General features: G+C 28.9%; 2 protein-coding genes across 2 annotated transcripts; both read left to right on the plus strand.

Annotated features, from left to right (window-relative positions):
- Positions 1-4905: 4905 nt before the first annotated feature.
- LOC118043918 (anthocyanidin-3-O-glucoside rhamnosyltransferase) lies at positions 4906-6506 on the plus strand. The gene has a single exon (XM_035052037.2). The coding sequence runs from the start codon at positions 4943-4945 to the stop codon at positions 6338-6340; it is 1398 nt and encodes a 465-aa protein (XP_034907928.1). The 5' UTR covers positions 4906-4942; the 3' UTR covers positions 6341-6506.
- A 10548-nt stretch (positions 6507-17054) lies between these two features.
- Positions 17055-18706, plus strand: LOC118043917 (anthocyanidin-3-O-glucoside rhamnosyltransferase). Its single transcript, XM_035052036.2, has one exon. It carries the CDS (start codon positions 17135-17137, stop codon positions 18530-18532), a length of 1398 nt encoding a protein of 465 aa, XP_034907927.1. The 5' UTR covers positions 17055-17134; the 3' UTR covers positions 18533-18706.
- The last annotated feature ends 1463 nt before the right edge of the window (positions 18707-20169 follow it).

Below are 20169 nucleotides of genomic sequence, written 5' to 3' on the forward strand. Positions count from 1 at the left end.
ACAAGCATGCACTTAAAGTTTTTTTTTCCCTAAAGGACGATTACCGTATGACATTACATATAAATAAGGATAACAATGTTTGTTACAAACCAAAGTCTTTAAAGAGTAGGAACACTCTAACTATAGAGAAATACCAAAAATATTTAATTTTTATTTATCAAAGTTTTATTGTCAGAAGGCTATTACAACCTTTTATATATATATATATAGAGCCCTAATAATACTAAAACTAAAAAAACAAAATAGAATCCTAGAATTATTACAATATTTTTCATAAACCAGTTGCCTAATTAAATAAATCTAAAAATTCTTAGAAAATCTAATAATTAAGGAAGAAATATAATAAGATAATTTTGCAAAAAATTACATAATACGTGATCCAGTTCAGCTTGACACTAAAATATTGGCTTAATGTTTTCCTGTCAACATCGAGTATGCATATCCCCTTATCAGTTCCTGATGCAAATTGTTGGCATTGAAATAGACAATTATACTCTTGTACTATGCAACAAGACAAGACATACATCTATGTAAACTTTCATAACCTATTTTTAACCTATAAATTTTCTCGTATATTTTAGACAATATATCTTCAATGAAATTCAATTAATTTTTTTGATCTATATTTTTTCTCACACTTGAAATTTTGTCATCGAGCTTTTTTATTTTCCAATCGGGCATATAAACATGAGAAACACACTGTAAAGTGATCCACTAATGGTTTGTCGCTTCAAGATTTTTCTAGATTTTTGTTCTTCACCACAAGATTTGGACTCATGTTGAGAACATGAACTGTCTAATTCACAATTTTTGGCCAAAATGTTTTGGGAACTTCTTTCCTGAGCGTAGACTTTAAACCATATTCATGATAGTTTAGTTCTTCCTTTTTGTAATATCATTTTATTATAGGGTGTATATGGCAGTTTGTTGTATTCAAATACTATTTTTACTTTACAAATTAGTGAATTTGAATGATGTGAACTCACTCTGATGATCAGTATAAAGATCTTTTATACTCAAACTTGTCTTTTTTTTCAACATAATTCTTAAATTTCTTGAAGGTAATAAATGTGTTTTTACTTCTTAACCAAGAAATAAACCTGAACTTTATGACTATAGTTATTAATAAAACTAATCATGTACCTATTATTTCTCTTAGACATAGAGGTGATTGGTCCATATATATCGTCATGCATAAGTTCAAGAATATGAGAAGCTCTCTATTTGCCTTTCTTAGGAAATGGATCACTATGTTTCTTCTTCATCAGGAAATCTTCATATTTATTCGATGAGGTTTTAAGACAAGGCAAACCCCTCATCATTTTGTTTTGTTAAAGAATTTTTAGACTACTACATATTGTGGTGCCAAAGTCTAAGATGGATCTTCCATGAAAGAATTAAAACAAGCTTCCTTCTTCAGTTATGTTTGATCAAATAACTTGAGCATTTAATTCAAGGACATTGTAATGTTTATAATTAGCCCCCCTATGTTAGAATGATAAATTTTTCATGTTTTTTTGTTGTATGAAAAAATACAATTTCCTTCTCAGCAAGCTAGGTAATGCTTATTAAGCTATTCTTTAATCCTAGAACATAGAATACTCCAATAATATTTAGTATAAAACCATTAACTAGCATTCGTACATTACTTTTACCCATCACATTTATGCTTGAATTATTTCCTACTTTTACCTTTTCCCTGAAATTTGCTTCAAAATCTTAGAAAACCCACCTCTTGCCACACATATAATTACTACATCTATAATGAGAAATCATAATTTTTCTTTGTTAACTTATTTATCCTTCACATATTCTATAAACACCACTTCTTTACTACCTTCCATATAGTTTTCTTTGCTTTTGTGTCATTCTTTAGACATTTATAGTAAATGTATTCAAGCTTACAACAATTATAACATTCAACAATCGATTTATCAAAGCTACACCTACCTCCTCCTCTTTCTCATCCTTAAATTTTGTCATGGCCTCATATTTTTTCTCCTAAGGACTCTCCAAAAATAACCTTTAATTTTTGCTCTTCTACAATATGAGCTTTCATATATTGCTCATATACTAAAAGCTTACATTGTAACTCATTAATTGTAAAAGCATCCAAATCATTTGATTTCCCAATAAAACACACAACATAATTATACTTGGATGTTATGGATATCAAAAATCTTCTTGATAACTACTACATCATTTGTTTTTTCCCTTATAGACGCTCAAGTTATTGACCACAACAAGAGTATGAGTACAATACTCATTCATATAATCTCTTATTTTTATATTCAACATCTCAAACTCTTTTTTGGAGAACATGTCATTGTGTTTGTTGCACTTATGTTGTTTCCTAATACTTTCTCTTAAACCAATCCCAAATACTTTTGGTTGTATCCTTGTTCAAAATGGTTTCAAGGATCAATTGATTTATTACTTTGAAGAGAAAATTCTTCGCCTTTATATCCTTCAACCTTGCATCATCAATCTCCTTTTTATATGCTTTATTAAGTAAAGTATAATGCATGTTTTACATGCCTATTAACATGATAAATGACTAAAAAACAAACAAACCCTAAAGAATATTAATTATTCAAACCATTAAGCAACTAATAGAAGAAAATCCTAAAAACAGTTGATGAACACTAACAACTAATAGTTTCAATAAGGAATTGCTCAACTCAACTTATGTGAAAGAGGTACGTCTACTCTAGGTTTTTTTTTAATGTAATATGAAATATAACAATTACCTTATATGTTTTATCTAAGGTAAGCTGCATTGATGCTTATTTTTAATGATAAATATACATGTTGTGCTTTTGCTAATTTTTTCTAAACTAGTATATATGTGTTTTGTTAAAAAAAACAAAAAACCAAAACCTATTATAGTAATGTGGGACTTGGGTCTAGCAACATAACTTGATCCTCACTTTTAAAGTATAGGTATTCGACCTGAAAAAATTATGAATGATAAATTAGGCTTTTGACTCATCTCTTTGGTCATGTTCTAAAATGGACACAAGGCCTCCACTCCCACTCCATGGATCTTTGTGGGGTCATATTGACCCTGGTCAAGTTTACTCAAGAGAAACATATCACAAGACCCAAATAAAAAAAATGACCATAACATTTACAAAAAAAATATTTATATGATCTCTCTTTCTATATATATGGAAATATAACAAAATTTTAATTTCACAAAAACAAAACCTTTTAAAGATTATACCATCATCAAATCAATCCTTTGATAAAAAACAAAAGTTTATATTTTTTTAAAACTATGAAGTTTCAACTTCTCATGATCATAACCCTTTTAAAAACTATATTATCCACAAATTGATTTTTAATTTTAAAAAAACCTTTTTTATTTTATAGTTTTTTAAAACAACATAACATATTTTTTTAAAAAACAAAAAAGACCTAACTTCTCAAGATCATAATCCTTTCAAGGTTTATACCATTCTCAGGTTAATTCTTCAATCAACAAATATCACACAAGGAGAAACCAAAAAACCATATAATCACAACATTATAATACAAATCCTACAATAATTAACAAATAAATACAAACACTAAAATTAATAACACATTACAAATTAATCAAAACAGATAAATCAATACATTAGTATTCAAAATCAATTGTTAAGGGTTACCAAAGTTGATTGAAAAGCACTAGAAATTGATCAGATAGTGTCACGTGACTGACAAGCACTGGTATATTAAGGAGGCTACCAAAATACTGTTATAGTAGATATGTTGTTGTTTGTTTATAAGAGAGAGAGAGTTTTCGATGTGGAGGAGAGGGTTGGATGTTGTCATAGTTGGGACTGGAGGAAAGAGGAGTAGATTTGAAAGCTGTCATAATTGTTATGGTAGTGATGAGACAAAGAGGTTATTGTATCACCAATGATGATGGTTGTATGCAATAGTCGTTGTCGTTGTGGTTTAGACTATTTACAAGAGGAGATGAGTTTTGGCATTTTTGTTAGTTTTTTCTTTGTTTTTGGCTGGACAAATTTCTTCTTTTGCTTTTTTCTCTCTTGTGAATTTTTTTTTTTTGTCTTTTTGTTTTTCTCACATGACTTTTTGTGTAATTTTTCTCTTAAGCTATTTCACTCTTATTCATCTTTTAAAACTCATGACTCTTTTGAAGAATTTAAACTCCCTTGTTTATTTTTGTCCTCTTTTTCCTTATCACTATTTCACTCCCTAATATTTTTCTTTTTCCTTTCAATTTTTTCTTATTTTTCTTATTTTTTTTTTTTAATGCGGATCAAAAGTATGGCACCTAATATTAGATTAGAGTTGTTATTAATTTTATTGCATACCACATCACGTGGTTGACACTGTACATGGACAGGGGGCTCCACTACCTTTTCCATAGACAATAACAATCAACACAAGCAGGAAGTTGAACCCTTTTTTGGGTTGTCTCGGAGCACTAACTAAACGGGGGTTGGAGCTAGCGTCTCGCGTTTAATGGTGGCTGAGAGACAGGGGGACTCGATTGACTAATGGTGGTTGGGTTCCTTTACCTTTGAAGGGGTGTTTGTGTTTGGGAGCACATTCATCTAAGCTTTATAAAAATTTTATTATTTTTTTAAATATATTTTATAGCATTTTTATATCATTTTAATATTACTAATATTAAAAATAAAATAAAATTTATTATTTTAATACATTTAAAAAAAACAATTAAAAAAAAAAAAAAAATTTCCACTAGCTGAATGTCGTAAACAAAGCCAACCGCCAAAGTATGCAGAAGACCGACCCGTGGCTACTGTTAAAAGAAACTAAAATTTTATTTTATAGGTAACTTGATTGAAGATGCCAGCGGATTAAGTGTGTGTATATAAGGACTGTATTAGACATCAAAAACCAAAAAAGAAACAAGGAGAGAGAGAGAGAGAGAGAGAGAGAGAGGAACAACACGTAGAAAACCATGTCTAGTGAATCATCATCTGAGCTTCATGTTGTGATGTTTCCATGGTTTGCATTTGGTCACATAAGCCCATTTGTGCAACTCTCTAACAAGCTTTCCCTCCATGGAGTTCGAATCTCTTTCCTGTCAGCTCCTGGCAACATTGCACGCATCAAGTCCTCTCTTCTTTCCACTCCCACCACCCAAATCATCTCTCTTCCAATCCCTGCCGTTGAGGGCCTCCCTCCGGGGCTTAACAGCACCGCAGAGACAACACCGGCTATGGCTGGTCTCCTCAAGAAAGCTCTAGACCTCATGCTGCCTCAAATCAAGACCACATTGGCAGAACTCAAACCCCATTTTGTGTTCTTCGATCACAGTCAGCACTGGCTTCCGAAGCTAGCTTCCCAGATTGGCATTAAAACAATAAGCTACACTGTTTTCTCTGCCACTTCAACTTCATACCTTACTGTCCCTGCCAGAATAAGTGAAGAAGGAGAAAGTCCCTCGATTGGGGATCTCATGAAACCTCCAAATGGATATCCTTCAACATCCATTACTTCTGTAAAAGCCTTTCAGGCTCGAGACTTCTCGATTGTATATAAGAGCTTTGATGGTGGCCCTACTATATACGATAGAGCTGTCGGTAGTCGTCTTGGTTGCACTGCAATGCTCTTGAAGTCATGTCAGGAAATGGAAGGACAGTACGTGGAATTTATAAGAACACAGTTTAAAAAACCTGTACTTTTAACTGGTCCTCTAGTCCCCGATCCACCTTCTGGAGTGCTCGATGAGAAATGGGCTAATTGGTTGGGTCGATTTCCTGCCAAATCTGTGATTTTTTGCTCGTTTGGCAGCGAAACATTCTTGAACCATGACCAAATAAAAGAGCTTGTTCTTGGTTTGGAACTCACTGGTTTGCCATTTTTCCTTGTTTTGAACTTTCCTGCAGAGCTCGATAGCCAAACCGAGTTAAACCAGGCTTTACCATCGGGGTTCTTAGAGAGGGTCAAGGGGAGAGGAGTTCTGCACACAGGGTGGGTTCAGCAACAGCTTATACTCGCACATAGTAGTGTAGGGTGTTTTGTCTGTCACTCAGGGTTTAGCTCGCTGATTGAAGCATTGGTGAATGACTGTCAGCTGGCCATGCTACCACTGAAGGGTGACCAGTTCTTGAACACCAAGCTCATAGCTGGAGACCTGAAGGCTGGGGTGGAGATAAATAGGAGAGATGAGGATGGGTGTTTTGGAAAGGATGATATCCGTGAAGCTGTCAAAGCTGTCATGCTGGATGTAGACGAGGAGCCTGGCAAGTCTATGAGGGAAAATCACAAAAAATGGAGGGAATTTCTGTTGAACGCGCAGATTCAGAACAAGTACATTGCAGAGTTGATTGAGGAACTGAAAGCCATGGTTTAGAATCATGTTTGTTGATCATGCTACATATTCAAGCATCTATTGAGTCCGCTTGCAGTCTGTCTCCTTCAAGTTGTAGCCACAGCGTCCTGCCCTCCTTTTTCTCAAGGAAAAAAATAATTTCTTGTTGCAGCACCTGCTTTTAGATGGATTTCTCTTTTTCGAGATCTATTAATGATGATGAACTTCTTTTTTCGAGTCCTCTGTATGATTTGCACTGTTCCTTTTGGCATTTTTGGACTTTCAGTATTTTTTTCCTTTCTGAAAATAGACTGAAAATTTTTTTTGAAGCTTAAAATGTTATTAGTTAAGATTTAATTTTTTTAATATTTTTATATCATTTTAATATACTAACATCCTAACATTAAAAAATAAAAATAAATATTTTAATATATTTTAAAACAAAAAAAATATATATTAAAACAACCTCTATAATTATCACCAACACTCATTAAAAAAAAATCATTACATCACCTCTTTTTCAACATTACATCATCTCTATCGTATCATTACCTCTTCAAAAACAATACCAGTGCTTTAATACTGCTGTTATGCATCACTGACCACCATTGTTTTAACCATCACGGTCATTATTATCACCTTCTCTTTAAATCTATCAAGAGAAAATAATTCAGTTTCAGGAAAATGTTCTCTAAAAATATAGCACCCTATTTGCACACACAAATTAAAGAGATGGAAATTCTAAAGCATCTAAAGTTAAATAATAATAATAAAATAAATAAGGCTAGGTGTTGCGGCTCATGCACTGTGAATGATACTGTGCATTTTTCAATAATTTATTTTGATATTTAAATTTTTATTTTATGTGATTTTTTATTAGAGTGCCGTTTAAATAAAATACTTAACATGATGTTTAAATTATTATTCAATTCTTTCATGGTTCTTAAATAACATTACATGTTTTTACAAGAATGTTCATAATTTTGTTTTCAATGAAAATGAATTTTTTTGTGTTATTTTTAATAGATTTTTTACATTATTTTATCACATTAATTGTGTTTTTTTTTTTTTTACTTTCAATCATATATAAAATATTAAGATATTATTTTAATATTTTTTATTAAAACATGCTTACAGATCTTTATCTATAAAATAATGATTTCACTTGATTAAAACAATATGCATTAATAAGACAATGTAGTTTAGATTTAAAAAAATATATTTTTCTACCAATTTCAAATGTATTTTAATTGTCGTTGTTTATTAAAAAAAATGTGTTTCTAATGAAAAATCATGTCATTTTTTTATATATATATAATATTAGGCTTTTTATGATGATATCATCGATTTCTTTATGAATAATTATGTGTTAGCATGACATGCATAATTCTTAAAATGATTTTCTTATTAATATTATATGAGACTAATATATCTATTTATTATTATTATTATTTAAAAAAAAATTGTTGTTCAGAACTTTTTTTATGTGGATACTTAAAAATGATATATTCTCAAAATTTTAAGTTTTCATCCTCGTAATAAGTCTTTACTTAAAACAAAATGCTTCTCATAAAAAAAAATGTTTTATAAAAATGAAATGCATGAATAGAAAAATTAGGGTTTTGATAAAAAGAAAATATACAATTTTTCCTTTTTAGTTAAAATCATTGAAGTTTTATCGAACTTTTTTTAATGTTGTTGGTTTTTATTTAATGAACTATGTTGCTAATAAAAACTATTATGTTGTAAAAAACATTAAACGAATGAAAATATTTTTCTATTGTATGAGCTACAAATGTCTAATTTTATTATTGTAATATTAAATAAAAAAATATTTCAAAAATAACTTATTAAAATTAGTTAGGTTTATGGTCTTGGTCATGTATTGGGCAAGTTGACCCAAATTCATTAAAAATATTAATGTCATTTCAATTATTTTATAAAAATATATTAAATAAGCACTGCATTTTTTTTCTTAAAAAAGTCAAATAAGATTTTATCTAATTGACCAAATTTTGATGCATTTTCTAAGTTGATTCCGTTGCATCAAATTAATTTTAATTTAATTTAATTTAAAATCTAGTACAAGACAAGTATGTTGGCCACCGACACCGTATTGACTCGTAGAGCTAGGCAAGTTTATTAATACTAGTAAAAAGTTACCCATGAAAACGCACAAAGCGACAAACTAGTTAATACTATGATACAATATACTGAATTATTTTAAAAATCAGGTTCAATACGTTTAAGAATTTAAACTTGCATCTAACAATCAAAGAATATTCTAAAGATTAAATGCAATATACCTATTGCTAAATATGCGTAATTCTTCAATTAAAAACTTAAAAATCAAATAACTTAAAGAATAAAATAAACTATTATTGACAAGAATTAGTTTAGGAGGGGAAAATCAATGTTCCACTCCTCACAAGTTACTGCTCACAAACATAGTGCATTTAATTATCTATTTATAATCCATTAGTTACATAGGTTCAAATCCCGTTAATATCTTAGATTGATATTAATATTTACTTTTCACACCATTTCATATTTATAATCAATTTATTGACATTTTGAATTTATAATAATTTTTTGTATAATTATTAACAAAAACTTTAAAAGTGCATGCGGTGTTTTCACTGTAACATATATTCTAGTATATGAGAGAAAGCATTATGAATTGTAATAATGTTTTGTTTTTATATTTTTTAAAATTTTTAGTTTGGTCATTGAATTTTTTTTTTTTTAATTTTGCGCTTTCACAATGCATTGAATGAGAATTGAATTTAATAATTTATTTTTATTTGTTTTATTTTAAATTATCATGGTGGTGTAAAAAAATAAGTCCCAATATAGAATTAAAAATGAGCTTTTTTAAGACCAAGAGGACAGAGCCCAATTTTCCTGTAATGTAAGGTGGTTTAAGCTGAACTTGGAAATGACATGTCATCTGTATTAGCAAATGATGATCCACCTGTTTTTTTTTTTTTAAAAAAAAAAATTAGACAAACTTATTGTCTACTCATTCCAAGTATAAAAAATTAAGAAGAAGTTAATGGGCTAGCTTTGGGCTTGCCCTAGCAGCCCATCACTTGCCCTTATTTTTTAAAGTATGGACGTGTTGGCTTGCAAGCGGACCCAATGACAGACTGCAAGCATTTATTGAGTCCGCTTGCAGGCTGTCTCCTTTAATCTGTAGCCCTCCTTTTTCTGAAGGAAGAAAATAATTTCTTGTTGCAGAAGCTGCTTTTAGATGGTTTCTCTTGAAAAAAAAAAAAAAAAAGAGATTATTAATGATGATGAACTTCTTTTTCGAGTCCTCAGTGAGATTTGCATTGTTCCTTTTGGCATTTTTGGACTTTCAGTATTTTTTTTCCCTTTTGGAAAATAGACTGAAATGAAGTGGTTATTAGTTAAAATTTAATTTTTTTAAAATATTTTTTATATCATTTTAATATACTAACATCCTAACATTAAAAATAAATAGTAATAATATTTTAAAACAAAAAAATATATATTAAAACAACCTCTATAATTATCACCAACACTCATTTAAAAAATTATTATATCACCGACACTCAGTTTCACGAAAATGTTTCTCTAAAATATATTTTTACCGAACAAAGGCACCCTATTTGCACACACAAATTAAAGAGATGGAAATTCTAAAGCATCTAAAATTAGATTAAAAAAATAAAAACTAATTAAGGTGGGGTATTGTTGAGCCACACTGTTTTTGTGTACACACAAAAACACCATGGATGAATGGCATTGTATATTTTTCAATAATTCATTTTGATATTTAAATTTTTATTTTATTTGATTTTTTATTAGGATTCCCTTTAAATAATATTTAAATTATAATTCAATTCTTTCATAGTTCTTAAATAATGTTACATGTTTTTACGAGATGTTCACAATTTTGTTTATTCAAAAAAGTATGCTTCTAATAAAAAATCATGTCATTTGTTTTGACAATAATAAGAATTTTTATGATGATATCATCAATTTCTTTATGAATAATGATTAATACTTAAAAGTGTATTTTTATCAAGGCTTTATATTATTATTTTGCACTTGAAGTATCAATAACTCCTTAACTAGAACATGTTTTATAATAACAAGTCTGATAATAAAAAATAGCTTTAATTTATGGTAAATGCTCATTTTAAATGCAAGCATATCTCACAATTCAAATAATTGATTGTTGTGATTAACTATTGAAAGTGAAAGGACAAATAAAAGGTTAAGTTTAGAAAGGAGATATCGATTAAATTCAAATTAGAACACTGTTAAATCATGGGGTCATATTTGGAGCTGTAGATCTTGAAATTCAATTTGGTTTATATGGCAATAAGAAATAGGCCACAAAAGAGAAGTCAGAATCTGTTATGTAATTCATCCCAAATACTGCTCAGAATTTAATCCATAGCTGGAGTTCTAGAAGGCAAAATAACATCAAATTTGGTGGGTGGAAAGATAAGTCAATTTCCAACAACTTTCATGAAGACGACCTACTCTAATTCTGATGTTAGCAATGACATTTAATCTAGACAAGAGCTTGAGGGTTGTCTACCACGTCCACTAGAAGCACTACTCAGTATTTTAGACATATCTCGAGTTGTAGTGATCCAAATACTCTGAAATATTGTGGGTGTAAAGAGGAGATGATTTCTAACAACTTTTATGAAAAATACTTTGCTAAATTCTGATTGAATCAATGTCATTTCATTCAGCCAAAATACTTGAATAATGTTGTTCACCAAGTCTACTAAATCAATAGGTGGCCACTACATCAATAATTAATTATCAAATGAATAATTCTGAATTTTAGCCTGTAAAAAGAGGCATTTGCTATTCATTTAAGCATCTTGGTTTTGGGATCAAAATCATGTTCTTGCTCTTTTTCTTTATATTTTTATAATGCTTAAGTTTTGCTTTCATTAATATCTTATTTATACTTTTAATTTCCTTTATTATACTTAATTAACTTATATCATGCTTAAGTTTTTGGGATTGACAATAATCATTATTTTTTGAGTGAATTAGAAAAAGAATTTTCTAGGAGTGACGATTCCCACTATAATTATTCTATATATGATAATAAATATAGTTGGAATAATTACATTAATAGTTGTTTTGATGATTTTTATATAAGTCCGTAAAAATGATATATTCTCAGATTTTTAATTTTTTATTATTCTGAATAAGTCTTTGCTTAAAACAAAATGCTTCGCATGAAAAAAGAACATGTTTTCATAAAAATAAAAATAAAATGCATTAATGGAAAAATTAGGTTTTTGATAAAAAAAAAATATATACAATTTTAATCTTTTAGTTAAAATCATTGTAGTTTTATCAAAATTAGGAAAAATTAGGTTTTTGATAAAAAAAAAAAAATATATTCAATGAACCATTATGTTGTAAAAAAACAATTACATGAATGAAAAAAAGACAATTTTAATGAAAAGTTTTTCTTTATTGTATGAGCTACAAATATCTATTTTTTATTATTGTAATATTAAATAAAAAATAGATTTTAAATGAAAACTTATTCAAATTAGTTAGGCCTATGGTCTAGGTTATGTATTAGACGAGTTGATCTAAATCCATTGAAAATATTGTGCGTGTTGATCCAAATCCATTAACAATATTATCATTTCAATTATTTTATAAAAATATATTATATCGACAATCTTTTTAAAAAAATTCAACTAGATTTTGTCTAGCTTACTAAATTTTTTATACATCTTTTAAGTTAATTCTTTCGAATTCGAGTTAATTCTTATATAATTTAATTTGTAATATAATGCATGCTAAAAACCAAGTGTGTTACCCATCATATTAACTCAAGCTAAATTTATTAATACTAGTGTAAAACGTTACCCGCGAAAATGCCCAGAGCAAGAAACTAGTTAATACTATGATATAATATACTGAGTTATTTTAAAAATCAGGTTTAATACGTTTATGAACTTAAACTTGCATCTAACAATCAAAGAATCTAAAGATTAAATGCAATATACCTATTGCTAAATATGCGTAATTCTTCAAATAAAAACTTTAAAAATCAAATAAACTATTATTGACAAGAATTAGTTTAGGAGGGGAAAGAAAATCAATGTTCCCCTCCTCACATGTTACTGTTCATTATTGCAACAGTAACATTTTTTTTTTCATTTTTTTTTGCCTAATTCCTTTTTTCCTTTTTCCTTTTTCTTTTTTCCTTTTTTCTTTTCCTTTTTTCTCTTTAATTTTCATATTTTTAGATTTATTGAGAATTAGACTTTATTATTTATTTTAGTTTTCATTATATGAGGATATAATGGTCTTGAAAAATCATCCCGACATTGGGTTATTGCGTGATTTTTTTAGCATCTATTTTTTAATCATGTTATTAAATAAAAAAGTGATTCTAGAAAAAAACATAATTATTGAGGATTATGTTTCATGATTTTTTTTGATTTTTTTTTTTATGAAATTATCATGGTTTTAGAAAAATATATCAGTATTGAGTTCAGTTTTACAAGCGTCTATTTTTTATCACATAATTAATTTAAATAGTTTTTTTTAAAAAAAACTAAAGTTATTAAATTCAATGGAGTTCATAACTCAGATCACGAGCTTGGTTAGTTAATGTAGGTCAAACCAGGTTTATCCTATGTGTCATTGTCTCAATATTTTTTTTTTAAAAAAATGTCATCTTCATAATATTTTTAAATCTGAACCATGTTTTTACCAATTATCCGAATTACTTTAACTCATCAAGTTGATTGGAAGACGCAAGGATAACTCTTATACAATTTAATTTGAAACTTAAGCTAAACAAATAATATAGTTGAGAGGTTTCAATTTTGACCTGCTCAGTTAGGTTTAATGACACTATCAAAGAATTTTTCTTAATCTAGACATGACTATTTTACATGTAAAAATTTCTTGGTCCAACCACATACATAGTGCATTTAATTATCTATTTATAATCCATTAGTTAAAGGTTCAAATCCCATTAATATATATCGACATTAATATTTACTTTTCACATCATTTAATATTTACAATCAATTTATTGACATTTTGAATTTATTATAATTTCTTATATAATTATTAACAAAAACTTTAAAAGTGCATGTGGTGTTTTCACTGAAACATATATTGAAGTATACGAGAGAAAGCACTATGAATTCTAATCATGTTTCTTTTTTTATATCCTCAATTTTTTTAGTCCGGTCATTGAACTTTTTCTTTTTCAATTTTTTCCTTCCATAATGTATTGAATGAGAATTGAACTTGATAATTTTTTTTATTTGTTTTATATTGAATTATCATGGTGTCAAAAAAAAAATCCCAATATGAAATTAAAAATGAGCTTTTCTAAGACCAATAGGACGGAGCCCAATTTTCCTGTAACGTAAGGTAGTTTAAGCTAAACTAGGAAGTGACATGTCATCTGCACTTGCAGATGATGATCCACCTGTTTTTTTTTTTTTTCTAAATTAAATAGAAAAACTTATTGTCTACTCATTCCAGGTATAAAAAAAAAAAAAAAGTTAATGGGCTAGCTTTGGGCTTGCCCTAGCAGCCCACCACTTGCTTTTATTTTGTAAGGTATAGGCATTTGGGCCACCTAGGCCCAAGTGTCTTAATGTTTTTTAGTTTTTTGTCTAATTGAAATTCATTAAAATAAATTTATTATAGACTTATTAAATTTCATTCAATGTTTGATTTGTTTTTAAATTAGGTTATAATATTCTTTTAATAACACTTACAAATGCTCTTTTTGTATAGCCATTTGCAATGTTTTTTTTCTTTTTAAATTTTATTTGTTTACTTTCTTGCACGTATTAATTTTTATTATCATATGATTAAATTCAATTAAGTTCATCGTTCAAGTTATGGTTTTGAAGAATTAAGTTAACTTGAGTCAATCCATAATATTGTTGTCTTAATGTGTGTGTGTGTAAATAAATAACAGGTTAAACGACGATGTCTTAAAACTTATTTCTTGAAATCAAACTGGATTTTAACCGGTTTGTATTTGGATTACTATATTAACTGAGTCACATTAAGTTAGTTCTTATCCAATTTAATGTCAAACATGAGTCAATCAAGGAGGAATCTCTTTGGATTTGTGTTTTGATTCCTTATTTTTATTAAACTAGGGTTTTTTTTTTTTATAGAAATAAAAAATATTACTAAGAGAAGGAAAAATTATGCTAGAAATTATTTTAGTTAAATAGTATTTAAATTATTAATCTTTTAATAAAAAATATTTTTATATAATAAAATTAAAATATTAAATATCTTAATTTATATATTTATCAGTTTTCTAACTTAATCTTCCGTTAGGATTCTCAACTTTTTTGTTTTTAATATTTATCAAGCCGGGTTGAGAAGGAAGAGAGAAAACTTCCTCATTTTAGAAGGCTATATCAACGGAGCCTGTTAAGGTCGAGGGCCGAGGAGGCTCGCTACCATGCTAATGCCTTTCCTCGGCTAATTAACTTGATTTTGCTTGTTTCGTGTCTGGTATGACGCATTTAATCCTCAATTAATTTTATTAAATGTACAATCTATATTATTAAACATTAAAAAATACTTTGATATGAGCTACAAGCCTACAACGGAGCCTGAACTAATTAGCTAGTAAAGTTACATATCATTAATATGGGTATAAGACATTATATGAACTAAAGTTCCAGTAGTACGTGACAACTTATGTGGTTTTTTCTATAATGCCATTTAAAAAATAATAATAATTATATCATAGTTTTGAAATTCGGCCCGGCTCACCAGGTCAACCCGGAACCTGGCCAACCTGGAGCTTGAACTGGGCCAGGATAAAGAAAAAATAGGAAAAGAAAAAACCCGAGTTGACCCAGCGACCAAGTAAAAAACTCGGTTACAACCTTTTGACTTTTTTTTTTTTACTAAAATAATGTCATTTTGAACTACTTTTTTTTTAAAAAAATTAACCCGAGCGACCCGGTAACCCGATCAAAACCCTGGATCCGGGTGTTAGACCGAACCAGATCTAAAAACTATAGATTATATCATCAAATATCATCACTACTGATTACAAACTCTCTATTTTTATTAGTTCACAGTTATTAACTAATTAACAACAATAAATATAATTTAAGATAATAATATTGTGATATCAAATTGAAGATCATTAATTCTTATGAAGGAGTTAGTATATTATCATAAAGTATACATTCAAGAACTCTGGTATTTTGTTACTACATATCTATATTATTGATATCATAATACTATTAAAATTTAACAAAATATAATCAATATTAATAAGTTATTTTTAATATGTGTAGCCTTACATGTTATTTTTTTATATTTTATATTTTTTATGATTCAATATCTTAATCTATATTTGTTTTTTGTTTTTTTCAAGTTTTGTTTTTAGATATCATTAATAAGTTTTTATTGATTTATTATCGAACATAATTCTTAGTTTATTTGATTACATGTATGCATAAAATTTTTTATTTGTTTTTTTTTTAACTATCAAAATGCATTAAAAAAACCTGTATGGATATGTTTTTATGAAAAATAAAAACATTTGACCCACAGCAGAGCACGGTCACATAGCTATTGGATCCGGCTTTTAGCTAGACCCAAATATGTCTAATTTTATTTTTTTATTTTTTTAGATTTTTTTTTCATATAATTAAGAGGAAATGAATTGAAGAAACTTTTTTATATTATATAAAAATTAAGTGATGATAATTTTTTTTATTTAAAATTGGGTTCGTTGAATTTGTTTTTTTTTTTAAGTGTTAGGTCTTAGAGCGTATTTAACAGTGTGGTAGCGGTTGCTTTTCAAATAGCTTTTCGTGCCGAAATACATGCCAATGATGTTTTTTTATTTTTTAAAAATTATTTTTGATATCAGTACATCAAAACGATCCAAAAAATACAAACCGCACTCAATTTTAACAAAAAAAAAAAATTAAAAATTTGATGAAACGCACACCAAACACTTATCCAAGAAGACGGAATACCGTTGGGTTAACATGATCAATAGAGTTGGGTTGATTTAAAACCTAAAAAAATTTAATATATTTTTTTATTTTTATTTGTTTTACATTTAATTTTATTTATTTATTACTGACACCGCAGTGAACATGCCAATATTGCACCACATAACGTGGTTGACACTGCACCACCTCTTCCCCTGACAATAGCAATGAATGCATGCAGAAAGGGAGTTGGAGCTGGGGTCTCGCGTTTAATGGTGGCTGACAGAGCCTCGTGGTTGTGGGGTTCGATTACTTTGCTAGGGGTGTTTGTGTTTGGGAGCACATTCATTTGTGCTTTATAAAAAATTTAATTTTTTTATATCATTTTAATTCATTAATATTAAAAATAAAATAAAATTAATTATTTTAATATATTTTTAAAAAATACTTTTAAAAATAATATTGCAAGCTCTACTTTATAAACAAAGCGAACCACCAATGCATGCACAAGACCGACCCATGGCTACTGTTGGATGGTAAGGTCACTGGTCCTTCGGTTTTTAGAAACAGGATCCAGCTGATAAAAAAACCTAAAATTTTATTTTATAGGTAACTTGATTGAAGATGCTAATGAATTAGAAATGTATTAAATGATTTTTTTTATTTTAAAAATTTATTTTTAATATCAACACAATTTAAAAATATAAAAAAAGTTATTTTAAATAAAAACAAAAAAATTTAAAATTTAAAGAAAGAAACAATTCTCAAACACACCATGAGTTTATATATAAAGACTGTAATGGACATCAAAAACCGAAAAAGAAACAAGAAACAAGGAGGGGGGAACAACACCTAAAAAACCATGTCTAGTGAATCATCATCTGAGCTTCATGTTGTGATGTTTCCATGGTTTGCATTTGGTCACATAAGCCCATTTGTGCAACTCTCTAACAAGCTTTCCCTCCATGGAGTTCGAATCTCTTTCCTGTCAGCTCCTGGCAACATTGCACGCATCAAGTCCTCTCTTCTTGCCACTCCCACCACCCAAATCATCTCTCTTCCAATCCCTGCGGTTGAGGGCCTCCCTCCGGGGCATAACAGCACCGCAGAGACAACACCGGCTATGGCTGGTCTCCTCAAGAAAGCTCTAGACCTCATGCAGCCTCAAATCAAGACCATATTGGAAGACCTCAAACCCCATTTTGTGTTCTTCGATCTCCTTCAGCACTGGCTTCCGAAGCTAGCTTCCCAGATTGGCATTAAAACAATAAGCTACACTGTTTTCTCTGCCACTTCAACTTCATACCTTACTGTCCCTGCCAGAATAAGTGAAGAAGGAGAAAGTCCCTCGATTGGGGATCTCATGAAACCTCCAAATGGATATCCTTCAACATCCATTACTTCTGTAAAAGCCTTTCAGGCTCGAGACTTCTCGATTGTATATAAGAGCTTTGATGGTGGCCCTACTATATACGATAGAGCTGTCGGTAGTCGTCTTGGTTGCACTGCAATGCTCTTGAAGTCATGTCAAGAAATGGAAGGACCGTACGTGGATTTTATAAGAACACAGTTTAAAAAACCTGTGCTTTTAACTGGTCCTCTAGTCCCTGATCCACCTTCTGGAGTGCTCGATGAGAAATGGGCTAATTGGTTGGGTCGATTTCCTGCCAAATCTGTGATTTTTTGCTCGTTTGGCAGCGAAACATTCTTGAACCATGACCAAATAAAAGAGCTTGTTCTTGGTTTGGAACTCACTGGTTTACCATTTTTCCTTGTTTTGAACTTTCCTGCAGAGCTCGATAGCCAAACCGAGTTAAACCAGGCTTTACCATCGGGGTTCTTAGAGAGGGTCAAGGGGAGAGGAGTTCTGCACACAGGGTGGGTTCAGCAACAGCTTATACTCGCACATAGTAGTGTAGGGTGTTTTGTCTGTCACTCAGGATTTAGCTCTCTGATTGAAGCACTGGTGAATGACTGTCAACTGGCCATGCTACCACTGAAGGGTGACCAGTTCTTGAACACCAAGCTCATAGCTGGAGACCTGAAGGCTGGGGTGGAGATAAATAGGAGAGATGAGGATGGGTATTTTGGAAAGGATGATATCTGTGAAGCTGTCAAAGCTGTCATGCTGGATGTAGACAAGGAGCCTGGCAAGTCTATGAGGGAAAATCACAAAAAATGGAGGGAATTTCTGTTGAACGCTCAGATTCAGAACAAGTACATTGCAGAGTTGATTGAGGAACTGAAAGCCATGGCTTAGAATCATGTTCGTCGATCATGCTACATATTCGAGCATCTATTGAGTCCGCTTGCAGTCTGTCTCCTTTAATCTGTAGCCACAGCGTACTGCCCTTCCTTTTTCTGAAGGAAGAAAATAATTTCTCGTTGAAATAAAAAAAGGAGATGTATTAATGATGATGAACTTCTTTTTCGAGTCCTCTGTGTGATTTGCACTGTTCCTTTTGGCATTTTTGGACTTTCAGTATTTTTTTTTCCCTTTTGGAAAATAGACTGAAATGAAGTGCTTATTGAAGTTTAACATGTTATTAGTTACAATTTTTTTTTTTTAATATTTTTTATATCATTTTAATATACTTACATCCTAATATTAAAAATTAAAAAAATATATTTTTATATATTTTAAAACAAAAAATATATTAAAACAACCTCTATAATTATCACCACTAAAAAAATACATTATATAACCTCTTTATCAACAGTACATCATCTCTATCGTATCATCACCTCTTCAAAAACAATACCAGTGGTTTAATACTGCTGTTATGCGTCATCTACCATCCCATCATTGTCATTACACATTTACTTTAAGGATGTTTTTATTTTCGGAAAAGTATTATTCAGAAAATTATTTTTTAAATTTTTTTTATTTTTGTTTGTTATTAGATAAATCAATTAATAAAACATACTTTTTGATAAATAGAAAACACTTTTCAATTAATGAAAAACACTTCTCCATAAAAAAAAATTAGCTTGATTTTTAAAAAAATGTTTTCCTTTTATTTTAAGCGTAAAACGCGTTCTAGAAATTGTGAAAATTTTAAAAATATCATATTATTTATTGATAATATCAAATTTGATCCTCAAATTTTTTAATTGCTATATATTTTTTTGAATCTTTTTTTTTTCAAATTCATTTATTAAAATTTGATTTAATTTGATTTTTATATGAACTCTGGTTCTTATTTTTATGATTGTTATTTACTTTTTTTCTTATTATTTTTTAAATTGAAATTGTTTATCTATCAAATTTGGTTCTTATTTTTTTATTGTTATTTATTTTATTTTAAATAATTTATGGAATTATAATTATTATTATTTTAATTTCTTCATATTTTAATTTTTTTATCTGTTAGATTTGATCTCTATTATTTTAATTATTATTTTTTTTTTTGAGATAATTTATGAAATTAGATTTTTTTCAATTCCATTCTCATTCAACTTTTGAATTTATAAGATTTGTTCTTTATTATTTTAATAAACTTAAAATATAAAACAAAATATTAATAAACTATTTTCCAGCTTATTTTTAATAATATAACCAAACACTAGAAAATATTTTTCAACTTACTTTCCATGATACTACCAAACATTGAAAAATTATTTATTTTTCGGAAATTCACTTTTCAAGGAAATCACTTTAAAAAAAAAATAATATTTTTCTGTTTAAACAAACAGGGTCTAAATCTATCAAAAGAAAATATATAATTCAGTTTTAGGAAAATATTTTCTAAAATATATTTTACAAAACAAAGGCACCCTATTTGCACACATAAATTAAAGGGATGGAAGTTCTAAAGCGTCTAAAATTAGATAATAATAATAATAATAAAAAAATTAATTAAGGCGGGGTATCTTGAGCTACACTGTTTGTATACA

This window comes from Populus alba, chromosome 6, assembly GCF_005239225.2.
Source record: "Populus alba chromosome 6, ASM523922v2, whole genome shotgun sequence".
Lineage (NCBI taxonomy): Eukaryota > Viridiplantae > Streptophyta > Magnoliopsida > Malpighiales > Salicaceae > Populus > Populus alba.

Coding starts and splice junctions, on each gene's coding strand:
- LOC118043918 (XM_035052037.2), top strand. CDS start 4,943: ATGTCTAGTGAATCATCATCTGAGCTTCATGTTGTGATGTTTCCATGG.
- LOC118043917 (XM_035052036.2), top strand. CDS start 17,135: ATGTCTAGTGAATCATCATCTGAGCTTCATGTTGTGATGTTTCCATGG.